Below are 21,290 nucleotides of genomic sequence, written 5' to 3'. Positions count from 1 at the left end.
CAAGTTAACTACTTTTATAAATTCCAGGCTATTACGACATTAAGGTCTTGTTTTCTTCATCTGATCTGGTTTTATTTTTCTAGTTTTTGGTATAATCTGGTTTGGTCTTGTCTGATCTATTCTGATACTCTGATGTGATCTAATAAGCAATAAACTAAGGTGAAAAGAACAAAGCCTAAGCCGCTCATCCAACTATCCCCATGGATCACAACTACAAAAAAATAACCAAGGGAGAGGGAAAAAGGCTTTCAAAAACGAATCAAAACCTCATATGCTTATAGAATTTAGGCATCAGTTTATTTCTTTCCATGCCCTAAAAGCAATGAATTTGAAACAATTTCAACCAAAAATTTCCAAAATGCACTGTAACCATGAATGTGGCATGTATCAAAATGACTTGGGACAATATGCACCGGTAGCGGCGCTCAGCGCCGGTGCAACTTCCTGCTGACTCAGGGTGTTAATGATTAGATGGAAACTTGTTCATGGAAATTTGATTATCTGGGAAGCTCAAGCTCTCCTTTCCTTAGAGCACATCTCCCGGGGGCTTCTGGCACAAGTTTTCTGACATTTTGTATTGAGAAGCAAATTTTTATGTTCTTCAAACAAATAATTCATCCGTTTCTAAATAAGTGTTCACTTTGAGAGAATTCACGGTAATTAAGAATACTGAAAAGTGAGTAAAAAAAACAATGATTGAGATTTGAGAATGGTTTTTTTGGGAAAGGATAGAATAGATAGTTGTTTCTTGATAAAATACAAATAAAAGTGGATGTGGGGATGGAAAAGTGTAAAAGGGGTAGAATGTGTAAGAAAAAACAATCATGATTTGTGGAAAAGTGTATGTCCGATAATAGAAAGTTGACTCTTATTAAGAAACACCCGAAATAGAATAGTGGACACTTACTTAGGAACGGAGGGAGTACTATCAATTATACAAGATTCTGTCTCAAAGTCAAACCTTACATGAAGCAGAGATCTGGGTATGTGGATGTTTCATTCCGGGTTAATGCTTACTTCGCGAATATCTCCACAAAGCGAGAGTCAGAATGGTCAGACCAGCTATGCCTACTGCATACTGTTACATAAAGTCTGTAGTTAGGGCATAAGTAAACAGAAGAAAATCCAAAATATAAGGACAAGCAGATAGTTAACCTACATTCCCTCAAAAAAAAAAAAACAGTCAACATACAAATTTTTATATAAGACGGTTTTACACAAAAGGCCATCTTGGTGTCATATAAGTTAAGAGATGGAACCAATTAGTTAAACAATTAAACCAATTAGTTAAACAATGGAACTAATTAGTTAAACAATTGAACTAATTAGTTAAGCACTTGAACGAATTAGTTAACCGCTGAAACCAATTAGTTAACCGCTGAAACCAATTAGTTAAGCAATAGAACTAATTAGTTTAGCGATGGAACCAATTAGTTAAGCAATCAAAGCGGTCTTTTCGGTAAGGCGGTCTTGCACAAAAGTTACCGTAATTAACATGAGTAGAAAAGGCAGCATGAACCATTATGACAGTAGGCAAACATATTTTGTTCACTCCATCATGCAGACGTTCAAGACAGGTGGATGCAGTTGGAGTGATCAATGATCCTGTACTGCATCTATCCTGTTCTAGTGGCTAAAGATTAAATATAAATCCTATTTATTCAGAATTTTAACATTGGACAACATAAGTGCCTAAGATAAGTACCCTGGTTGTACAAACTACAAAGACCTAAAGTTCTAGACCTGTTTGCATGTGTCTTGAATCTTGATCTGATCCAACCAAAAAAATGAGATGCAAAAGCTGACAAATTCCAACTGACCTTCGTAGATGGATAACTTTCCCAAAAAAATGAGCTTAGCAATTGGAAACGTCTAGTTTGAGGAACCAAAATGACCACTGTGTACTTCTTTCTGCAAGGAAATGGAAGAATTCTTTGCAATGCAAACTTTGATGTTAACGGTGTTAGAGATGTTCTTACTCTCAACCGTGCTTCGTCTTGAATCTGTAAGGGAGAACTAATAATAAGAAGAAAGAAACCTGTAGGAAGAGATAAATATTACAGAGCAACCGAATTCATCAGCCATCTTTTGTAAGTTGTAACAGAAATATGATTGAAGGAGGAAGCATCTAAATTGGGGGGGGGGGGGGGGGGGATATATTTCCTCCATTTCTCAATTGATGAACCATTTTGACGCTTTACACCATTTATATGCTGACTTTGATATTAATAGTCAAAGTTTTGAATGGTGCTGTCAAAATGATGTATACACTATGTTACTCAGACTCGGGTACGAGTGTCGGATACGGGTACGTGTCCAAGTGTCCGACACGGCTAAATTGTGGAAAATTTCCTTGATTTTAGACCAAAATGAAGTGTCGGAGTGTCCATACCCATGTCCAAGTGTCGAGGATCCGACACGGGTACTTGAAGTAAAACGAAGAGTCCGAGTAACATAGTGTATACATGTATATATATATAGCTTTTGCTAATCATCAGGTCAGGTATCAGAGATACGATACTAGCGGATGCATCATGAAGAGAGCTTAAAATAGAAGCACATAATATATAGAACATTAAAGAAAACTTCTAACCTGGAAAGAAGAGCCTAAATCACCAGAATAGACTCTTGATTGGTAACTTCGAATAATCCTTTCTAACCAATAGTAGTTCTCCTGGGAGGAGATGAGATAAATTATGCAAACTAACAGGTATATAAATAATGACAACCTGGTATGACATCATTTTATGTAAAAGAGAGAACATATACTTTAAAAAATAAGGAGATGATTTTCGAAAATACCTGCAAGCCATTTTCATGGGCTCTCTGCTCAATTTCAAGTATGGTTGAGATATCTTCATTTGAAGGGCCTTCATTCTGCAGATGCAAAACCTCATCTAATGCCAGGTCAACCTGTTGTAAAATGTTGAAAAATTGGCTTTAGCTGATTGTAACACACCCCACCCGACACATACAAACACAAAGGACAATGAGTACAAAGGATGACCAGAGTTGAAGCCACTGAAGGATCACAAGAAAAGTTTATGCTAATGTCCCCGCGTACGTCACCAGTTCTTGATGGCTTGTTTCCCCCCAAGAATACAGACACACCTGCAGAGTAAATCTATGCCAAATATGCAGAAGCAATATCAGGAACATCCACCATAAAGAGAGATAAAGTGGAAAATAGAAAAAATTGTGAAAGACATGCGCACCTGCCCATGTTTAAAGCGGAGTACTTGTATCATCTTTGTCTCCAGCAATTTACTCAGAAATCCAACAAAGTGAATCTCTTCAATCTAGCCCATCACAGAAAAGGTAAAAGATCAACAAAGTCCACAAGTGGACGTCAATACTGGGGTTGGGCTGGCATGCAGTATGAAATTCTTGTTATATCATGCAGACATGCAGTATGAAATTCTACTTGTTACTTCGATTTTTCATTTTGTCTTACGTACCCGTGTTAGAAAACTCAACAGTGCAACGAGAATATAGAACCCTTAACCAGTACTTCAAATCATCCAGTCAGCCACATACTTCAATTATTTTGGACTATATAATCACAGAGATTGAATTATCGAAAGGGGAAAAGTGAAGAGAAATTATGTAATATATACTCACGATCGGGCTTGTGATCAAAATCTTAATAACTCAATCTAAAATCTAAAATCTAAAATGTATCTGTAACAGTATCATCCCTGCTAGCAGAGTAGCAGCATAAAGGCTTGCCCGCACATTTCAATAAAGGCCAGGAAAGATGGCTTGGGGACATCCTATGGGCCAAGGAGAAATCCGATAAGGGCTTTCGTTGGGATTAGTGCAAAGACATTTGTGGACACAAGGTACGTGAAATTCTTTGTATTAGACCATAGTATGCCATAAATGAACCTCTCAAGGAAGGGTGGCTTAAGCTTTGAAGGTTTGCAATTGAAGTGGAGGTGTACTCGTAAAGTCTCAAAAAGCTCAAGCATGGTGAGGAGAAGTTACAGGGTAGGATCAGAAGGTTTCTTGCTCTCGTGGAGTAGGCATTCCCCTTCGCAGGGTTTCAAGTCATTAGTCCTAGGTTTCAAGGTAAAAGCGGATAAAGGTCCAAGGGTGGTGACATGGTGTTTTGGCATGGCACTTTGTAAAGACTGTGTGCCACTGATCCCAAATAATATTGCATTATTAAGTTCCTACGAAATAATACAACCTTCACAATAATGCAATTGATTATTCCGTTTACTAACTACAACTAGCCAAACCCCCTTTAGGCTAAACCATAAAACCCGCCTAAATTAGGAAACATCCCAAGTCTAAAATCCTAGAATAAGGCACATACAAAAAATCTACCCAATTTATTAATTAGCAATCCGAAGTAAATTAGGAAACTAAACAATATTAAGCAAATAATCCAAGCTATACCATGCAGTAAAGTAAATACATTGCCAGCAAAGTTTCCTAGCTGACCACCGCCATGTGAATATACATGTCCATCAAAATCACAGCCCACAGCACAACTTTTTATGGTGCTTGTTTTGGCATGTTCACGAACTGGGCTTTGAACCCAAACTACGATAGGAGCTCTAGTGACTTACATAAGTTGTGTTTCAATTCTAACATATTTTGTGTGGAGATCAACATGAAAAGGTCTGTTTCCTTAGAATCATGCAATTTGAGGATCACCAGGAGATATCATGCAGTTACTTCTTTTCATGAGCCAACAGAAATGATGATATGATTTAGTTGCATGATATCTTTTCTGTCAATTATTTTGATAACTTTCTTAAAGAGACTTGCTTCTGATATGGAAGACAACGGCTCCTACAACTTTTTCTATTTTCACATGGCAGCAACTCAGCAATTAAGGAGAGGATGACGACAGAGAATGTACCTAAGTTACGAAATTTTAATCCACAAGACACTATAACTTGTTTCTAGAAGAGACTTTGTTAATCCTCTCTGTCTTAAAACTTCTGGTTCTATCTTTTAGGCACTAATAGCTTAATTTGGGATGTGTTCAATACAACCTTGACCTGCCATATTTGTCAAAAGAACAAAGGAGAAAGATTGGATTCTAAAGTGTGAGGGGATATCAGGTACAATACTTGGAAAGAAAGAAACCAGAAAATTATCGAGGGTAGAAGTCTTTACTACGTGTAGAGTAGAATTTCTTGACAATATATTTCAAACCAACACCTACAGATATACAGTGAGGAAACTACAAAATACAAGAAGTACAAGACTAAAAATTCAAAAGCGCTAATGTCGGAGTTTCAGACAAGACGGAATCAGATCACGTCAAGACGATCAAACTTCAGATGAAAGTTAAACAAATATGAAGTTCACACCAGTCCTCAAATGGCAAGTAATGAAAGTCAACACTCATGCCATAGCTGCCAAAAAAAGTAAAAAAAGCACTCTTACCATGTCCCCATTCTTCAATTCTACAGGAAAACATAACTGCACTGAGCACTGTGCTTCCACCATAGGTCTACGGACAATTTCCCTGCAATCAGATCTTTGTCTCAAAAAAATATAACTAAAAGATATATACATGAACAACTCAAGAACTTCTTATTATATCCAGAAATATATATTTTCTTTCAATTCCATCAATTTCTCAAACAAAGCACCACCAGACATGCCGAATAATAATTGGAAATGCTCTTTCCTTTCATTTCCATCAGTTTGTCTGACAAAAACTAAATCTCTTGGATATAGAGTTACTGAGCACTGGTATGGGGTACAGCGGGGAATGGTTGGGACACTTTTACAGGCACTCAAGTTCTCTAATCCAATTCTTTGAAATTTAAATGTCACGTACATTCCTTGTTTTTTCCCTTGGTCAGGTACAAAGTTAGGATGGGGCTGGTTAAGATAAGGGTCTGGGAAGAAACCTGAGTAAAGGAGTTGTTATTTTTCTATTTCTTTCCTTGCCTTATAGAGTTACAGCTTACACTTTTTTTTTATCAGATATGACTGTATGAGAAATTACGAGATTATTTGGGGTAGAATTGTTCCTTTAAGCCCTACAGATAAGTGAAGGGATTAGAGGATTCTCCGGGTTTTTCTCTAGCAAAATGTTCCATAATCACTTTAAGAAATCTCTACACATTTTTGCTCAACTATTTTCAGTTACATCTGGAAACCTAGGATGAAGGATAAAGCTTTTCTGCGGAGCCGTGGTACCTTGTTTCAAGAGAATAACATGATTAACACCTACTAACTTCAGATCTGATGCCTGAAACAAATAAATGCTCACAATCAGATGTGTGTGATATGTTTTCAAAATGGTAGACCACGAAATCACCTCTTCTTCTCTTCCTATACTGACAAATTCTCTTTGGAACGGTTGTTCGCCATTATGAGGACCCAGGGCATTTTTAGTCATTTGTTTTATCGCACAGGATAACAGTGCAGTTTGATAGAATAACGAAAGGACATCTTTGGAGATCAGTGTGTTTGTATATCCTTTGGGGTTATGCATGTTTTTTCTCTTCACAAATGCTGCTTATATCCCTATAAAATACCAGGAATTACCAGTAAACATGCACCCACTTAGAGGCCAGAAAAGACGCATTCCAAGTTTCAACAACGAAACTATATTTTATACTTGATCTCCAGGAATTTCACTAAGAGCACAGTAAATGAAGGTGATCACTGCAATTGCCTTTGAAGATTGTTGAAGTGTAAGACTTAGGCTGAAAGAATACATCCCAAGCCACTTTCCCACGCATGATAATCACCAAAATCCTGAAAATCATACCTTCTTCCTCCTTGGGTCTATCTATTAATGAGATTTAATACACCAACGCACTACCTAGGAAATGCAACATCTTCGGGAATTACCTAGGAATTACGGTAGGTAATTCTTGTAGTCAGCCAAATAGTTTTAGCCTTTTAGGCATTACTAAGAAATGAAGAAAATACTTGGGAATTTGCAACTTTGCAATTTCTTGAGAAGTTACATTAACCAAACAACTACTAAGTTCTCTCACTCTATATAATATAGTAAATAAGAGACCTTTTCTATGTTCTAAATACATCTTATAAGGAAATCTCTAACAAAATTCTCACTCTACTCCACAGTGTCCGCCGGGCCTAACTTTGGATGTTTTTCATACTAGCCAAGTAGGTTAATATACATATTATAAAGCTCTTACCTTATCACCTTTATTTATTCAACAGCTATAAGCCTATAACATCTTACTTTGAGGATAATATAGACAACTTATTATGACATGTGATCCACAAGCATCTATTGTACTTAACTAGTTAACAATCAACTAGGATAAGCAATATGAAATTGGGAAAGAAAAAGTAAGAGGGGTGTCAAGAATCCAACAACCAAATGAATCAGAGAAAGTATCGAGGGGTTTTCAATTTCCATTTAAAACCCATAAAACAGAACATTTTAATCCAAAGCCCCAGGATTTTCTTAGAAGCAATTACATCCCTAAACTTTTCAGATCAATCCCAAAGGAACATAATAATTTTCGTCTTGGTAATAATTTCCCAGATTTCATCATATGTAGAACTAATAAAGATTGATGTACTGGATTTCGGAGAAAACTTACCTGATTATGTTATCAGGGAAAGTGAAGGGCAGGCCATTGAGGTTATCACGACTGAACTGCAAAACTGGGACAGGAGGCTTTGGTATTCCACCCTGCATGTTCAAGAGTGCAGTTGATGCCAAACATTTGTATTCTTAAGAGTGCTGAAAGTTTGAGAAAATCCTGCTTACCAAGTACTGCAATATCAATGGACGAGCAGTAGCAGGATCAAGATTGCCGACAATCACAACCGTAAAAGTTGATGGATCTTTGAAACAGTTGCTGAAATACTCACATGCTTTATAAGCATCAACCCTTTTTAGATCGCTAATTCTGATAGGCTGCACATAGACAGTAGTAATTTTAACGCACCACCCATCCAAAAAACCAACAAATACAATGATACTGTGAACATACCCTAAAGAAGTATGAGTTTCCATAATTTATCTCCCTCACACGGTTTTCAAATGCAGTATATGGATCTCTCTCCTGAGCACGGACAGCTTCTTCTGCCATTTCCATCACTTTTTTAACTTCCTCCTCTCTTGGCTCCACATTTGTCATAAAAAGCTGATAAACAAGCTGGATCCACAAAGAAAATGAGCCCACAAAGACAATTAAAGAAGAAAGGGAAATTTGACCCATATAAAATGCTGTGAAATGTGAATCCTCTCCAGGCCCTAGACTCTACCCATACCCTACCGGACCCATAGGGTCTGGGTAAGGGTCTTATAATTTTAGACAATATAGGGTAAGGGTAGAGTATAGTAAAAAAATTAGGGTTCGGGTCCGGGTATTGCCAGACCCTAGCCAGACCCTACCCATTGCCATCCCTAATTCTAATGATAAGATTTAGATTTTGTAGAAATACAGCTAACACTGTTACCACGGGGGAAGAGGGCGAAGAGTGTATTGGATTGTAGAAAAAATTTATACTACTTGAGGGTGGCAAGGAACGTAACAGGGTTACCACGGTACTTACTGTCTTCTCATAGTAAATTTTCAAACCCTGTCCACCTTCCAATTTACGCTAATAAGGGATCCATAACTCAATATCAAAATAGGCCCTCGTATTTCATTGTTCATCTAACAGGAAACGCATTTCATTGTGACCAACATGCAGTACTACAGCATAATATAAATAAAACTGAAGCAAAAGAAACCGAACTCTGAAGAGCCAAGCCAACCTGTAGTGCAGTCTCCAGATCTGTTGGTGAACAGTCAGCAGAAAAGTTTCTCATATATGGTCCTAGTTTTGTTCCAACCTCAGCCCTCTTACCAGCAAGCATGTCCATCAGCACTGATGGTTTATGGCCAAACTTACCAAGTTCACCAGCAATGGTCGAACCCATGGAACATGAAATATAATCAGCTTCTGAGAGTTCTGAAAGACCTCCATAAGAGCACCCACTTATAAGAACCTGCTCAGACATGAGTTTGATGAGAATATATGGTAGCAAATATATCATAACACAGTATATCACACCATATTACAAATTTTAGAATACCATGACCAGTAGGGAGGTAATTAAAGTTAGGTTGCAATTAATTGAAAGACTCGCAACATTTAAACCAGTTTAACATCAGAAAAAATCACACGAAGGCACGAAGCACATTGAACAATCTTCAGGAAGATAACCTGATAAATGTGTATAACATCCATAGCATCAAACACGAAATTTGTTAACTACATATGAACATTATTTCACCTACAGATGGAAAAAGACTCATTTTTTCACAGACTTCAGGCAATAGATCTATAAGTGCCAATGTATCTCTAAAACAGTTCACGTAGCAAACCTGCCAATCATGATACCTGATCATCAAGGAGGTCAGTACACTTATAGCAAACTCTCATGCCATTTGATAAAATTAGCTCAGTGACGTTGATTTCTGCAAATTCTTGCTGCTGATCAACACTCCTGAGCCAGACACGGAGACCATTTAGAATAGTCCGGATACAAATCTTACAAGGCACAAGGAAACTCCAAATTTTATAACTTGGGGAGCTGTGAAAGGGATTGATATCATAAAGTACAAGCCAAGCAAGGCAATCAATACATCCCCTGCTAGTATTAACTTAGTTGCAGATTAATTGTGTGAGAACCAGACAATCATCCAAGAAAAGTGGGTAAAATACTGTTTCATATTTATAAGAACTAGCAGGTCTAGATCAATTCATCTACGCAAGTCGCAACAGCTGTTGACTTAGCAAATTAGCAATATAAATACAAGCAAACATATCAACAGATTCAACATTAATCTACTTCAGGCAGTAGAAGAATGGCAAGAGAAGCATTCTAGAATACGGAAGACACAATAGCAGGGGAAGCATCTAAGATATGACTGGGAAAGTAATGGAGGAAAGCTGTACAAACGGAAAGGAGGCAGTGGAGGAACAACACAATAAGGAAGAGGGGGGGGGGGGGGGTGAGGTGACAGGGTTTTGGACAAACTAAGACATGGAATCTAATTTCCAATCAGTCAATACAAAAAGATTGATTGCTTCCTGAAGACACATTAAAAAGATAATGGAAGGAAAAAGTAGCTAAGGAGAAAATTTTGTTACTTTAAAAGAGAGATATAGGAGGATTATTCCTTAGAGAGCTCCCTTCGTCCTCTTCAACTAACTAACATACTCCAGTAAACAAATAACTAACATATCTAGGAATCTAGGATATAGGAGGATAATGCCTTAACGAAAATAAATCAAGCAAGCCTGGCAATTAACTAACATACTCCAATTTCCAATAATGAGCATTTCTCCTTAAGTCAGGATTCCAAGAAAATGAATATTCTGACACACAAAGATGATCAACAATAAATGAATGAAAAACTTGAACATAATTACAGCCAGATACTCCAGTAAAAGATAAAAGAAAGAAACAGAAGAACACCAATCGTTAGATGAGCCTTTCAAACAGATTAAGAAGCACATAATATCTTACAAGTGAGTTTATCCAAAGATCCTGAACGACTAACGAACTGAAGAGAAAGAGGACTAATTAAAACATTGCAAAAAACAAACAGGAAGATTATTTGGGGAGAGAGGGAACAGGATATTTAACATTCAGATGTAATTCACACAGCATTCACACTTCCAAACTACATGGTAGTCTTTTGCTTGAACCAAATGCATCTTATATAAAAAAAAAAGGTAAAGAAAACGAAAAAATTCAAATCTTGATCATTGCAAAGTCAAGCAACAGATCTTGGTAAGAGATGAACACAAACCTAACCAGGGAACCAAATAGAAAAATTCAAAATAATCCAGCTATTTTAAGAGACTAGAAATTACCCAGAACTTGGCTTAATAGTAACTATTTCTTCAGGAACTTGCTCTTCATCCCAAGCCGAGATGTTTCCTCCTTCCTCAAGGCAGGTGATTTTTGCCACAGCATTTTTGAGGTCATCTAAAGTTACAGTAGCCTGAGGCTCAATTGCCTTAATGACGCAATTGCATGTCGTGCAAAACTTCTGAGCATATGTGGCTACCTCAGCCACAGATATAGCTACAAATAATCATAATAGATTAACAGCACAGTTGATGAGAGTAAATGCAGGAGTTCTTGATTGCATTTCTAAAAAGATACGTACATGGTAGAAGAGTTTTTTGAAGTTGTGCCTCAAATTCAATTCCAACAACAGGTTCATTGCAGAGAAAGTGCTGAAAGAGATAGGAAAAAAGGGAGGGGCAAGATAAGCCTAAGTAAGAGCTTTCCTTTCCATAAACACCTACTGAACATCTTACAAAAAAAGTACTGAGTATATAAACTAACCTGCACATATTCATCCCTTAAGCTGGTTGATTGTATTTGATCACGCTCCAGATAAGCAGATTCAATCCCAGATAATAGTAAAGCCCGAACAATGGATATTTCACGCTCTGAAAATCCATGCAGGTGAATCCTTGCAAGCTGGAAAAAAAAAAAATTAAGCATCAACAACCAAAATAGTTAACAAAACTCAAACTGGCACCAAGAATTTACCACACCTCCATGAGCATCGCCTCCAAAGCTTCAATTGTTCCATTCTCTTTACAAGATGAAGTCATTATATAAGCTTTAATTGGATATACTAGATCATCCGCCGCAGCAGAGCAAGAATGAAAAGGTGGGTCTCTCCTACGAGAAACTTTGAACAGTCTCTGGTTTAATGCTAGAAGGAACAAGGACTCCACAAGCAAATCCCTGTAGTCCTTTATAGTCTTTAGCTCTTGTGATGGCCTTTTACAGCTGATCATTACTGCAGACTAAGACAAACAATGCAAAAGGTAAGAAAGAAAAATCTTGATCCTCAATGCACCAACAGAAAATCTCAATGCTTACCCCAGCAGCTTCAGATTCAATGAAACATGAAAAACGCGGCTCGTCATGCGATGGAACTGGAAAATTAGGTATATCCGGAGGTTCATGAGATGAACTTTTCTGTCCAAAGTGCACCCTTATCAATTCAACTACACCCTGCATGATAAGGAAAGACAGAGGGAGAGTCTGATTTAGCTAACACAGATTATTTGCTTACTTGGAGATATCTTTAGATTAATTATAAGTAAAACCTCTGTGCTGGGAAAGTCTCCAACAGCTATCAATGCCATATGCTGTAAATGGTACCACTTCTTATAGAACTGCTTCACGGTTGCAGCAGAAACTGTTCGGATAACTTTTTCCGTTCCAATTGGCAAGCGCTCCGCATACTGCAAAAATAACAAGGCATTTTAGATCTATTAGCCAACATATTCTGGTCTGTAATGACTTGCTACGAGCCAAAAGAAAATGATTTGAAAGGGCACATAGGCTCTGTTCTCATAAGTATCTATCAACTAAAGGATCATCCTAAAATATACCAAAAGCCAGAAGTTCAGTCCTAATGCTGGTTTAAAACCAAGATTGTTTTTGTATATACAGCCCTCCTGATTTAAATGAGTGAATCCACTAGCTTGAGAACATGATGATTACAGTCCCTAATACTCCCTTTGATATGGATCAGCTGCTAAGGGTCTTTCAATGGCAACTTTTATCACTTAAGAAAAAATCATGGCTTTGCCTTATTACTTACAAATGTCACGATTAGTCTTGATATTGTCTACTTTCATATAAAAACCACAAAAAATATGACTCTAATGCAGTATTACCTAATTCTTTAATCGCCCCACCAACTGCGAACCGAAAAGGCAAATTATAACATGAAAGTGGTACAATTTTGGACTAATTTAGCAAATTAGGTAGCGAATTGCGGACCAGTATCCAATCTCATACTAGCGAATCTGGTGACAGTGCTCTAATGTGATAGCGTGATTGCTGATTTGTGTTGATCTCACACAGTCACACACACGTGAGAATAAATTAAGCAGAATTTCCTTCATGCATGCCAAACAGAAAAAACTATGTAACAAGCTCAGCACACTCTATAAAGAATGCCCTGTATATACCTAGCTTGAACTAAAACATACTAACATTAGACACCTAATTCTATGAAAATAAACTTTCCCTTTTCTGCAGATAATTACCTAATGTTTATTTTCATTAGAATTTATCTAACAAACTTTCCCTTGTCTGAAATTAGTATTTCTATGTTTCAAAATAGTTGCACCATTTTGGCTTTCAGGTTTGCCAACATACAACTTTAACCATTAATATCTCTATTTTTTTAAAATATTCTCAAATTATAAAAGTTTGATATTTTGAGAATGTACATTGAGGCTAATCCTAACAGCTTTTAACATAACCACATTTCTTTTTATATGTTAATAAAAATATATGGTCAACGTTAGATGAATAGTGTAAAAAATCAAATTGACGTAACATTTTGGAACGGAGGTAACATAAAAGAAAGGTCAATTATAATGATAAAAGATGTCACTAACTTTAACATTTTTCTAAATATGTCATAGAAAGCTTTTTTTCATCTCATGGAGTCCACATAATTAGGCCCTGTTCTGTTCACCTTATTTCCACTTATTCCAGGAAAAATAAGTTCAGATAAGTTCAGTTAAGTTCAGATAATTTCAGATAAGTTCAGGAAAAAAAAGGGTTGATCAAGTACAACTTATAACTAAAATAAGTTTTGATAAGTTTTAATAAGTTCAGATAAGTTTAAATAAGATAAGTTCAGAAAAAATAAGTGAAAATCAGGTGAATAGAACGCACCCTTAGCAACTGTAAATATCATAGTTTTTGTAGCCAAATTCATTAATGGTTTGTAGTAGTACCTTTGTTTTTTCTTATTACTCACTTTCTGTTTATCATTGTTCTGTTTCTACTCACTTGTACTTTATCCCAGTTTTTGGCAAACCCCTTTTATTGTCTTACATTCTTACCCCCACATACTTACACTTTTCCACTCACTCCCTCTTATTTGATTCACCTTTTTTTTTGCACACATCCACTTTTTTACTCTCTTCCTCTTACTATATCAGCTTATCCACCTTTTTTTTACACCCAGGTCATTTTTTACAAAGTTTCTTAAACTGCGTGTCCACGATAACTGACCTGAAGAAAAACCGACTGTTGTATGTTGAAAACTTATAAACCTACATAAAATTCTGGGGGTGGGGGCCGTGGGGGATGGGAAACGTTTCTGTAAAACTTGGCCTCCGTTTTCTCTCTCCCTTTGCTCTCTTGCAAAAGCATTCTCAAGGCTACCATCAATTGTTACATGTAAGCCCCTTGCTTAAATTTATAATGTTAATTTTAATTGGGATTGATTTATGCTTTGTATCGTTCTTCTCTTTTCTAATGCAATAGTCTTTCTTCCTCTTTTGGTCTTCAATTATACATTACATTATGTTTAAGTTATAGCTCAAGTTTTCTTTATCTTAAGGTTGGGAAGTGATCTGCACTTACAAAAATGGTTTGGTTTGGTTCATGAGATTTTCGATTCAAACAATTGCAGCTAGGCGTAATCATGAGCCTAGAATGTTGGAGAGTTACTCTAGTTAAGCTTGGCTCCAGATTTAAAGGAGCCAAGCAGAGCTCGAAAGAAAGCCAGTGAGTATGGTTGGCAAGTGGCAACACAAGTAAAACAGATGAATAATAATTATGACTAATAATGTATATTGGCAAAATACTTTGAACATCCCTAAACACTAACACAAAGTCAGAAATAAACATAACGTAACATAAAAGATCAAAAGTTTGAGAGTGATGATAGCTCAGTTGGTTAGAGTTTCCATCCCGGTTCCAGGTGATCCTGGGATCGATTCTCATCCCTGCCCTTGTGGCTCATCCGCACCAAAAAAAAAAAGATCAAAATTTAATGATTTAAAATATAACCAAATTCTTGTCACTGAAGACACATAGAAAGTAAACTAAGAAAAACGCTAGCGAGACTCATTGCTCAAAAAATAAAAGGAAAAGCAACACATCGCAGAGATTGCATATTTGCGTCATATAACAGCAACATGGGAGTCATATTAGTGTGTAAATAGGATCTAATTATACTGAACAATGACTTCAAATGATACCTTAGAACCTTCCATCATCAAAGCCCAATGTGATTCCTGCATTCGACCATTGGCATTTCGGCTTCCCCTATACTCTTCCATCACAGCCCCTCTCTCTTTCTCCAAGTCTTCTGGTGAGACCCGAATCTACATTGTGCATTGTCCATTAAACAAACCATATCAATAAATTTGCTTGAACTACCCTCACAATCACAAGGAAAACAACACTACCTCACTACTAAACTCTGCTAAGACTGATATAGCCTGTGGTAATAACTCTGGTTTGTCTACAGGGACAAACAGCTCATAAACAGTATCATCGGCTGAAGTCATGGCATTCTGGCAAGCACCAAACTCTGCTCCAATGCTTTCCATAAACTTGACAATGTCATGATTTGTATATTTTGTAGTTGCATTGAAAGCTAGATGTTCAACTATGTGAGCAACTCCTCTTTCATCTTCCTCTTCCAAAACTGAGCTGTAATTCCGATGGTCAGAATGTGGACAACAATTTTAGAGACACAAAGGACACAAACACAATCCCTCACACAGTCACGCAGAGAAAAGAGAAGAAGAAAAAGAAAAGGAGAGGACTATTCAGATTGAGGTTCATTACTTGTTAATTGTTATGAATACTTAATTACATATTATGTTATCTGAAAGAATCAAATCCACACTTATAGCATCAGATGCCCAGTCTAAACGTACGAGGGATAACCATATGTCTTCATTTAAATGGATATCTTCTGCTTTTAAGAAAAGAGGGACAGACTACTTGTTAACTTCAAGAGTCCTCCTGAATGAGAGAAGCAGATTCAAAAGAGGCAAGTTAGAGTGTTAGACACTGATATACCCAACAGATGCTAACGCCCTTGCCCCCATTCAACCATATCATCACTATCAACTGAATCTACTCCACCCTAAAACCTCTTTCGACCCTATCCAACAATATTATGAGGAAGGGTACCCAAAAAGGCAAAGTCTGGTACTGGATCAGGGTGTTTTTACTTTTTTCTATTTGCTTTACTCCTGCCTCTTCCCTTTTTTAATTAGCCTGAGGCCCCAAACAAAGACTTTTGAACTCGACTTGCTTATTTTTAAGGGAATGGGCAATGCAATTTGCAAGCTGTGTACAAGAAAACATGTTGGATTCAACCCTAAATAAAGCTAGATGTCAACTACAGTTAAAAGGCATTAGTTAACCGCTAATTTCGGACTTAAAAACTCTACACAAAGACAGAGTCCTTTAGTTCTCAATCCTATAGAATATAGATGTTTACGGACCTCCACGAGAAAGGGGACCACCCTATAACCCTAAGTATTCTTCAATGCCCAACAGTTTCTTTCTTCAAACGCCCCCTCCTCTCCCCCGCACCCCCTACCCTCGCACATTAGACATTACTAGTATAACTCTACATAATTCATTACACCAACTAATTACCAAAAGAGCAAGCCAAAGAAACCGCCACTTCTGTTCTCAGTAGCATAATATCCCTCTTCTTTGTTGAACCACATTGGATAGAGTCTATACTCAAGAAAAGTCCCAATGATCTACATGGTTTTTTCCATAGAAAATTTGAAGGGAAAAATGTATTTTTATGATGATCCTCTCCTCTCAATGGGAACATTAAAAACAAAAACGATAAGCAAAACAATACAAAGCTTGCCTAAATGAAAAAAGAAAAAATCAGTTAATGGCATTTCCTCTATTCCAGAGGGAGTGACAACAATATACAACTGGCTTTAATAATTTGCAATATTGACACATAAATAAGTTGTTTTTCTGGCATACGACACATAAATAAGTTGAGGGAGGCCACAGATTACCTAAAATGAAAGATAAGTGAATGGAGTTAGACATAAAATCTTGGTTCATGTAGCCGACCCCATCCTATTGAGTATTGAGGTTAAGGCTTTGGCATTGTTGTATGCACACACAAATCTCATCACGCATGAATGCATCATTTACACACAAACTCCATTAACATTCCAAAATTTATAACAAACAATGTTTTGTATTATTTGCGAATCATTTATGATAGAGAATAGAATTCTCTTAGGATATTATATGTACAAATCTAGTCACATTAGTTTCCTAACCTAAATTAGGACTATTGTAACACTATAAAGATGATAAATGGAATACACTCCAATTCAGTGAGTTTACATAATATTTCTCTATCAATTTACATACAAATAAAGTCAACATTAAATTTGACACAAATGATATTTTGCATTCTTTACACATGTACAATATTGTGCATCATTTACACACAAATGCCATTAAAAATCCGAAAAATTCACACAAATGATATCCTGCATTCCTTACACATACACATGCACAATATTTTGCATCAATTTACACACAAATGCTACCAAAATTCCAGGTTCTTCAATCTGCATTCAAATAAAATCAAGTAATTATGCAATTGCGTAAAACTGAAATTGAGAAAGAATATTGTGCCATTAAAATTCCGAAAATTTCACACAAATGAAATGATATCTTGCAATCCTTACACAACGCGCAGTATTTTGCATCAATTTACACACAAACTCTACCAAAATTCCAGGTTCATCAATCCGCATTTCAAATAAAATCAAGTAATTATCGGCAATTGCGCAAAACTAAAATTGAGAAAGAATTGGAGGAGAAAATAGGATATTTTGCATCATTTATTTACACAAAAATTCCATTGAAATTTCGAAAATTTCACACAACTGAAATGATATGCTGCAATCCTTACACAATGCACAATATTTTGCATCAATTTACACACAAATTCTACCAAAATTCCAGGTCCATCAATCCGCATTTCAAATAAAACCAAGTAATTATCGGCAATTGCTTAAAACTGAAATTGAGAAATAATTGGAAGAGAAAATACTAAAATAGGATATTGTGCATCATTTACACACTAATTCCATTAAAATTCCCAAAAATTCCCACAACTGAAATGATATGCTGCAATCCTTACACAATGCACAATATTTTGCATCAATTTACACACACATTCTACCAAAATTCCAGGTCCATCAATCCGCATTTCAAATAAAATCAAGTAATTATCGGCAATTGAGTAAAACTAAAATTGAGAAAAAATTGAAAGAGAAAATAATAGGAGAGAGAAAGAAAACAGACCCAGCCTTGACGACGAGAGCAAGAGCAGCGCGCATTTTGGGCTTAGAATTGGATCGAACGTAATAAGTGAGGCCATTGTCGAGCCTACCGTAGTCTACGCCGTATGGTTTTTCACCGAGCGGCTGCTCCATGTCGATGTTCACCAGTTTCAGTGATCGGAATCCATGTTTCTTCGCAAGTTCCGGCGTCTCTGCCGGCAGCAAATCCATTTTTTCCGGTGTCTTCTTCCTCCTGCACTCTCTGCTGTACCAGTAATAACAAAAATAAATTGGGAATATGCCTACCGTACCAAAGATTTGGTGTTCTGTTTATACTACTATCTTTAGGAACTTTGGGATTAATGATTATTACTAGTACTTGATTAGGATGAGCGGGTAGAATTGTCAAAAAACCGACCTGACCCGAACCGACTCGATCCGACTGGGATCTAGAATAAGAGTATATGATCTGTATGTAATTAGGGTTGTTAAAAACTGATCCGATCCAACCAATTTCTGATAAAAATCGAAATGATCCGTAAAAAAGTTCAAACATTCAATCCGCATAAGCTAAATGACCCCACACAACTACATTATCCGATTATTCATGAATCAATTATATCCGACCAGTAACCTACTGATGACCCAATTTCACAGCCCTGCCTGTAACCCGATTTTTTCCGAACCCAAAGAATCCGAAAAGTAATGGATCAAAACCCGACCGAACTCGTTTTTTACCAACCGATTGGAAGTCGGTGTACTTATAGTAACAAATGAGACTAGAAGGAACTTTCAACCCAATAAACACGTTGTTGTTAATATTGTTGGGTGTTATATGGTTGTAATTTTGAATTACACTTCATTTTATGGTTGAATTTGACAAAATATAAAGTTGTAGATGAACATTTGTTAATTTGTGCACTTATTTTTTATTTTATTTTGTTAACCAAATTAATGAAAATATAATACGCATTTAAAAATTTCTCAACCCGTTGGATGTACAAATGAACCCAAACCTGAAAGTTCTGAGTCTTGAACAAGCATTTGTAAACTCAAACCCGAAAGCAATTTTTTATAACCTGACCCGACTAACCTATTTGACAGGTCTATCAGTGGGCGTCGTCATTGTGTAGTACTTCCTCCATGGTCAATTCTATAAATATTGCACCATATCAAGGTACTAATACACAACTTTTGTCATTAAGATCAAGTACTACCTAAATCATTAAAACTTGACAATTATTACCTACATTTCTAACAATTGATTGCTACCTTAGTATCACATTAAATTAGTCCACTAATAACATCATATAACCATTAATTATAATTTAATTATTTTAATTAATCCAAAAAACTTAAAATCCAAAAAAAAAAATCTCAAAGTTAAATCCAAAAATAAGCCAAACTTACCCAAAATTTTAAAATATCCAAAAACTCGAACACATAGGATTAATTGTGGATAACACCTTACAAATTGACAATTTAATATTTCATACTAGGTAACAAAGTAAAGTAAATTGACTTAGCGACAGAAAAGATTGATCAAGCATAATACTCCGGGTGCACCATCTTTCAAGATATATTATTACACTTTGAATTATACCAATTGTCTGTTGGTTTAGTGGTGATTGAGGCTGAACTCGGTAGGGAGGATCCCGTATTCGATCCCCCGCAATAATAATTGGGAGGAGACTGGAACCTATCCACCCAAAACTCTTCCAGAATTCGAATTTACCCTAAGGGTGAACCGGGTGCTAACACAAAAAAAGTTACACTTTGGGCTTGAACTTGTGTCTTTTTTCATGTACACTTAGGGCTTGAACTTGTGTAGTTGTGTGTTTCTTCATTGTTTTTTCATTTAGCCATTGCCCGTTGGCAACAGGCCCGACTCTAGGGGGTAGGCGAGGGGTGCGACCGCCTAGGGCCCAAGGCGGAAAGGGGCCCAAAATTATAGCATGTCCAGTAAATTAGTACTAGTAATAAACAACACATTAAATACACATGTTATTTCCTTCATTGGTAAAAAGTAGGTGCTCATTGGTAAAAAGTAGGTGTTAAAGTTTTGATACCTATCATAGGTCAAGGGTTCGACTCCCCTCTATGTCTTTATTTTTTTGTTTATTCGTTCCTTCATTATTTTTCTTGTTCACTTCCATCTTCCTTTATTCGCTCAACTCTTTTCCTTTTTTGAACTTTGTCAATTTTTTTATTTTTGTGTTTGTTAGCTTGTTATGTAATTTTTTATTAAAATTTATTTTTTAGCAACTAATTTTCTCATTTATAATACTTTGTACGTATAGTGTCTCAATTATTTAAACCCTTTATTTGTATTAGCTCTGTCCTTTAATCCTTTACAAGGTAATTAAGTTTTACGTTGAGTTTATGTACATAATATTTGACTTCTCGTACTCAGTTCTAATCGATGTAACTATACGTGGGCGGAAAATAATGCTTGTTTGATGGACTATGGGTAAATAAGTTTTAAAATAAATATCAAATTTTAATGATGACAAAATTAACTGATACTTTTATATGCTCAAAATGAACCTTTATTTTTTAAAAAAAATCTCTTTATGCATATTAATTATATTGTACGGAGTAATTAAGTAAGTATTAATTTTATTGAAATATTTCAAGAGATAGACCAGAACATGATTTTGAATTTTAGGATCCTGCAAAGGAGATATAATAATTTTTTATTGATTTGAATCCAACAATGTAATGGATTTAACAAAAAAAAAATATTATTTCAGTTAAAACGTATAATTTCGGAAGGGGCCCTAATCCATTATTTAGCCTAGGACCCTCAAAATGTCAGGACCGGGGGTGGTGGGCAATGCAACAAGGATTACAACATGCATGCTATCGATTTACTCTATCATTAAGCATGACTCATTGCAATTAATTGGTTAGGGAGTTAAGGGCGAGGTGAAGACACGTGGGACCGCGTACAATATCTTAAAACTTGACCAAAAAATAATGCAAAACAAGGTTCAACTCAAACCGAATATGTACATGTACATGTACATGTACTAGCACAATAAAATTCCGAATCGGAATCCGAATCCGAAGCCAACAATGTTTTATCACCAAGACAATATTCTTTTCATGTTATTATGGCAAATAATAGATTTTGAGGCCAGCGGCAGGCCTTACATTTGGGGCCCTTTCACGGTTGCTAGTGAGGCACC

General features: G+C 36.3%; 1 protein-coding gene across 2 annotated transcripts; it reads right to left on the bottom strand.

Annotated features, from left to right (window-relative positions):
* Positions 1 to 257: 257 nt before the first annotated feature.
* On the bottom strand, positions 258 to 18,439 carry LOC110803453 (zinc protease PQQL-like). Of its 2 annotated transcripts, none has more exons than XM_022008963.2 (22): positions 18,122 to 18,439; positions 15,214 to 15,460; positions 15,004 to 15,129; positions 12,097 to 12,234; positions 11,867 to 12,001; positions 11,533 to 11,790; positions 11,318 to 11,455; positions 11,136 to 11,205; positions 10,837 to 11,050; positions 9,355 to 9,460; positions 8,726 to 8,959; positions 7,956 to 8,120; positions 7,730 to 7,879; positions 7,560 to 7,651; positions 5,407 to 5,488; positions 3,216 to 3,299; positions 3,008 to 3,124; positions 2,803 to 2,913; positions 2,594 to 2,674; positions 1,821 to 2,003; positions 962 to 1,078; positions 258 to 564 (listed from the first exon to the last, which is right to left on the bottom strand). In XM_022008963.2, the coding sequence occupies exons 1-21, from the start codon at positions 18,328 to 18,330 to the stop codon at positions 1,007 to 1,009; spliced, it is 3,012 nt and encodes a 1,003-aa protein (XP_021864655.1). In that variant the 5' UTR covers positions 18,331 to 18,439; the 3' UTR covers positions 258 to 564; positions 962 to 1,006. The 2 variants fall into 2 exon arrangements, with proteins under 2 accessions (XP_021864655.1, XP_056692382.1); XM_056836404.1 differs by having other exon boundaries at positions 967 to 1,078.
* Between the last annotated feature and the right edge of the window lie 2,851 nt (positions 18,440 to 21,290).

This window comes from Spinacia oleracea, chromosome 2, assembly GCF_020520425.1.
Source record: "Spinacia oleracea cultivar Varoflay chromosome 2, BTI_SOV_V1, whole genome shotgun sequence".
In the NCBI taxonomy this organism is placed as follows: Eukaryota; Viridiplantae; Streptophyta; class Magnoliopsida; order Caryophyllales; family Amaranthaceae; genus Spinacia; species Spinacia oleracea.
Note: the sequence above shows the minus strand (reverse complement) of the source record. Positions and strands in the feature narration are given on the sequence as shown.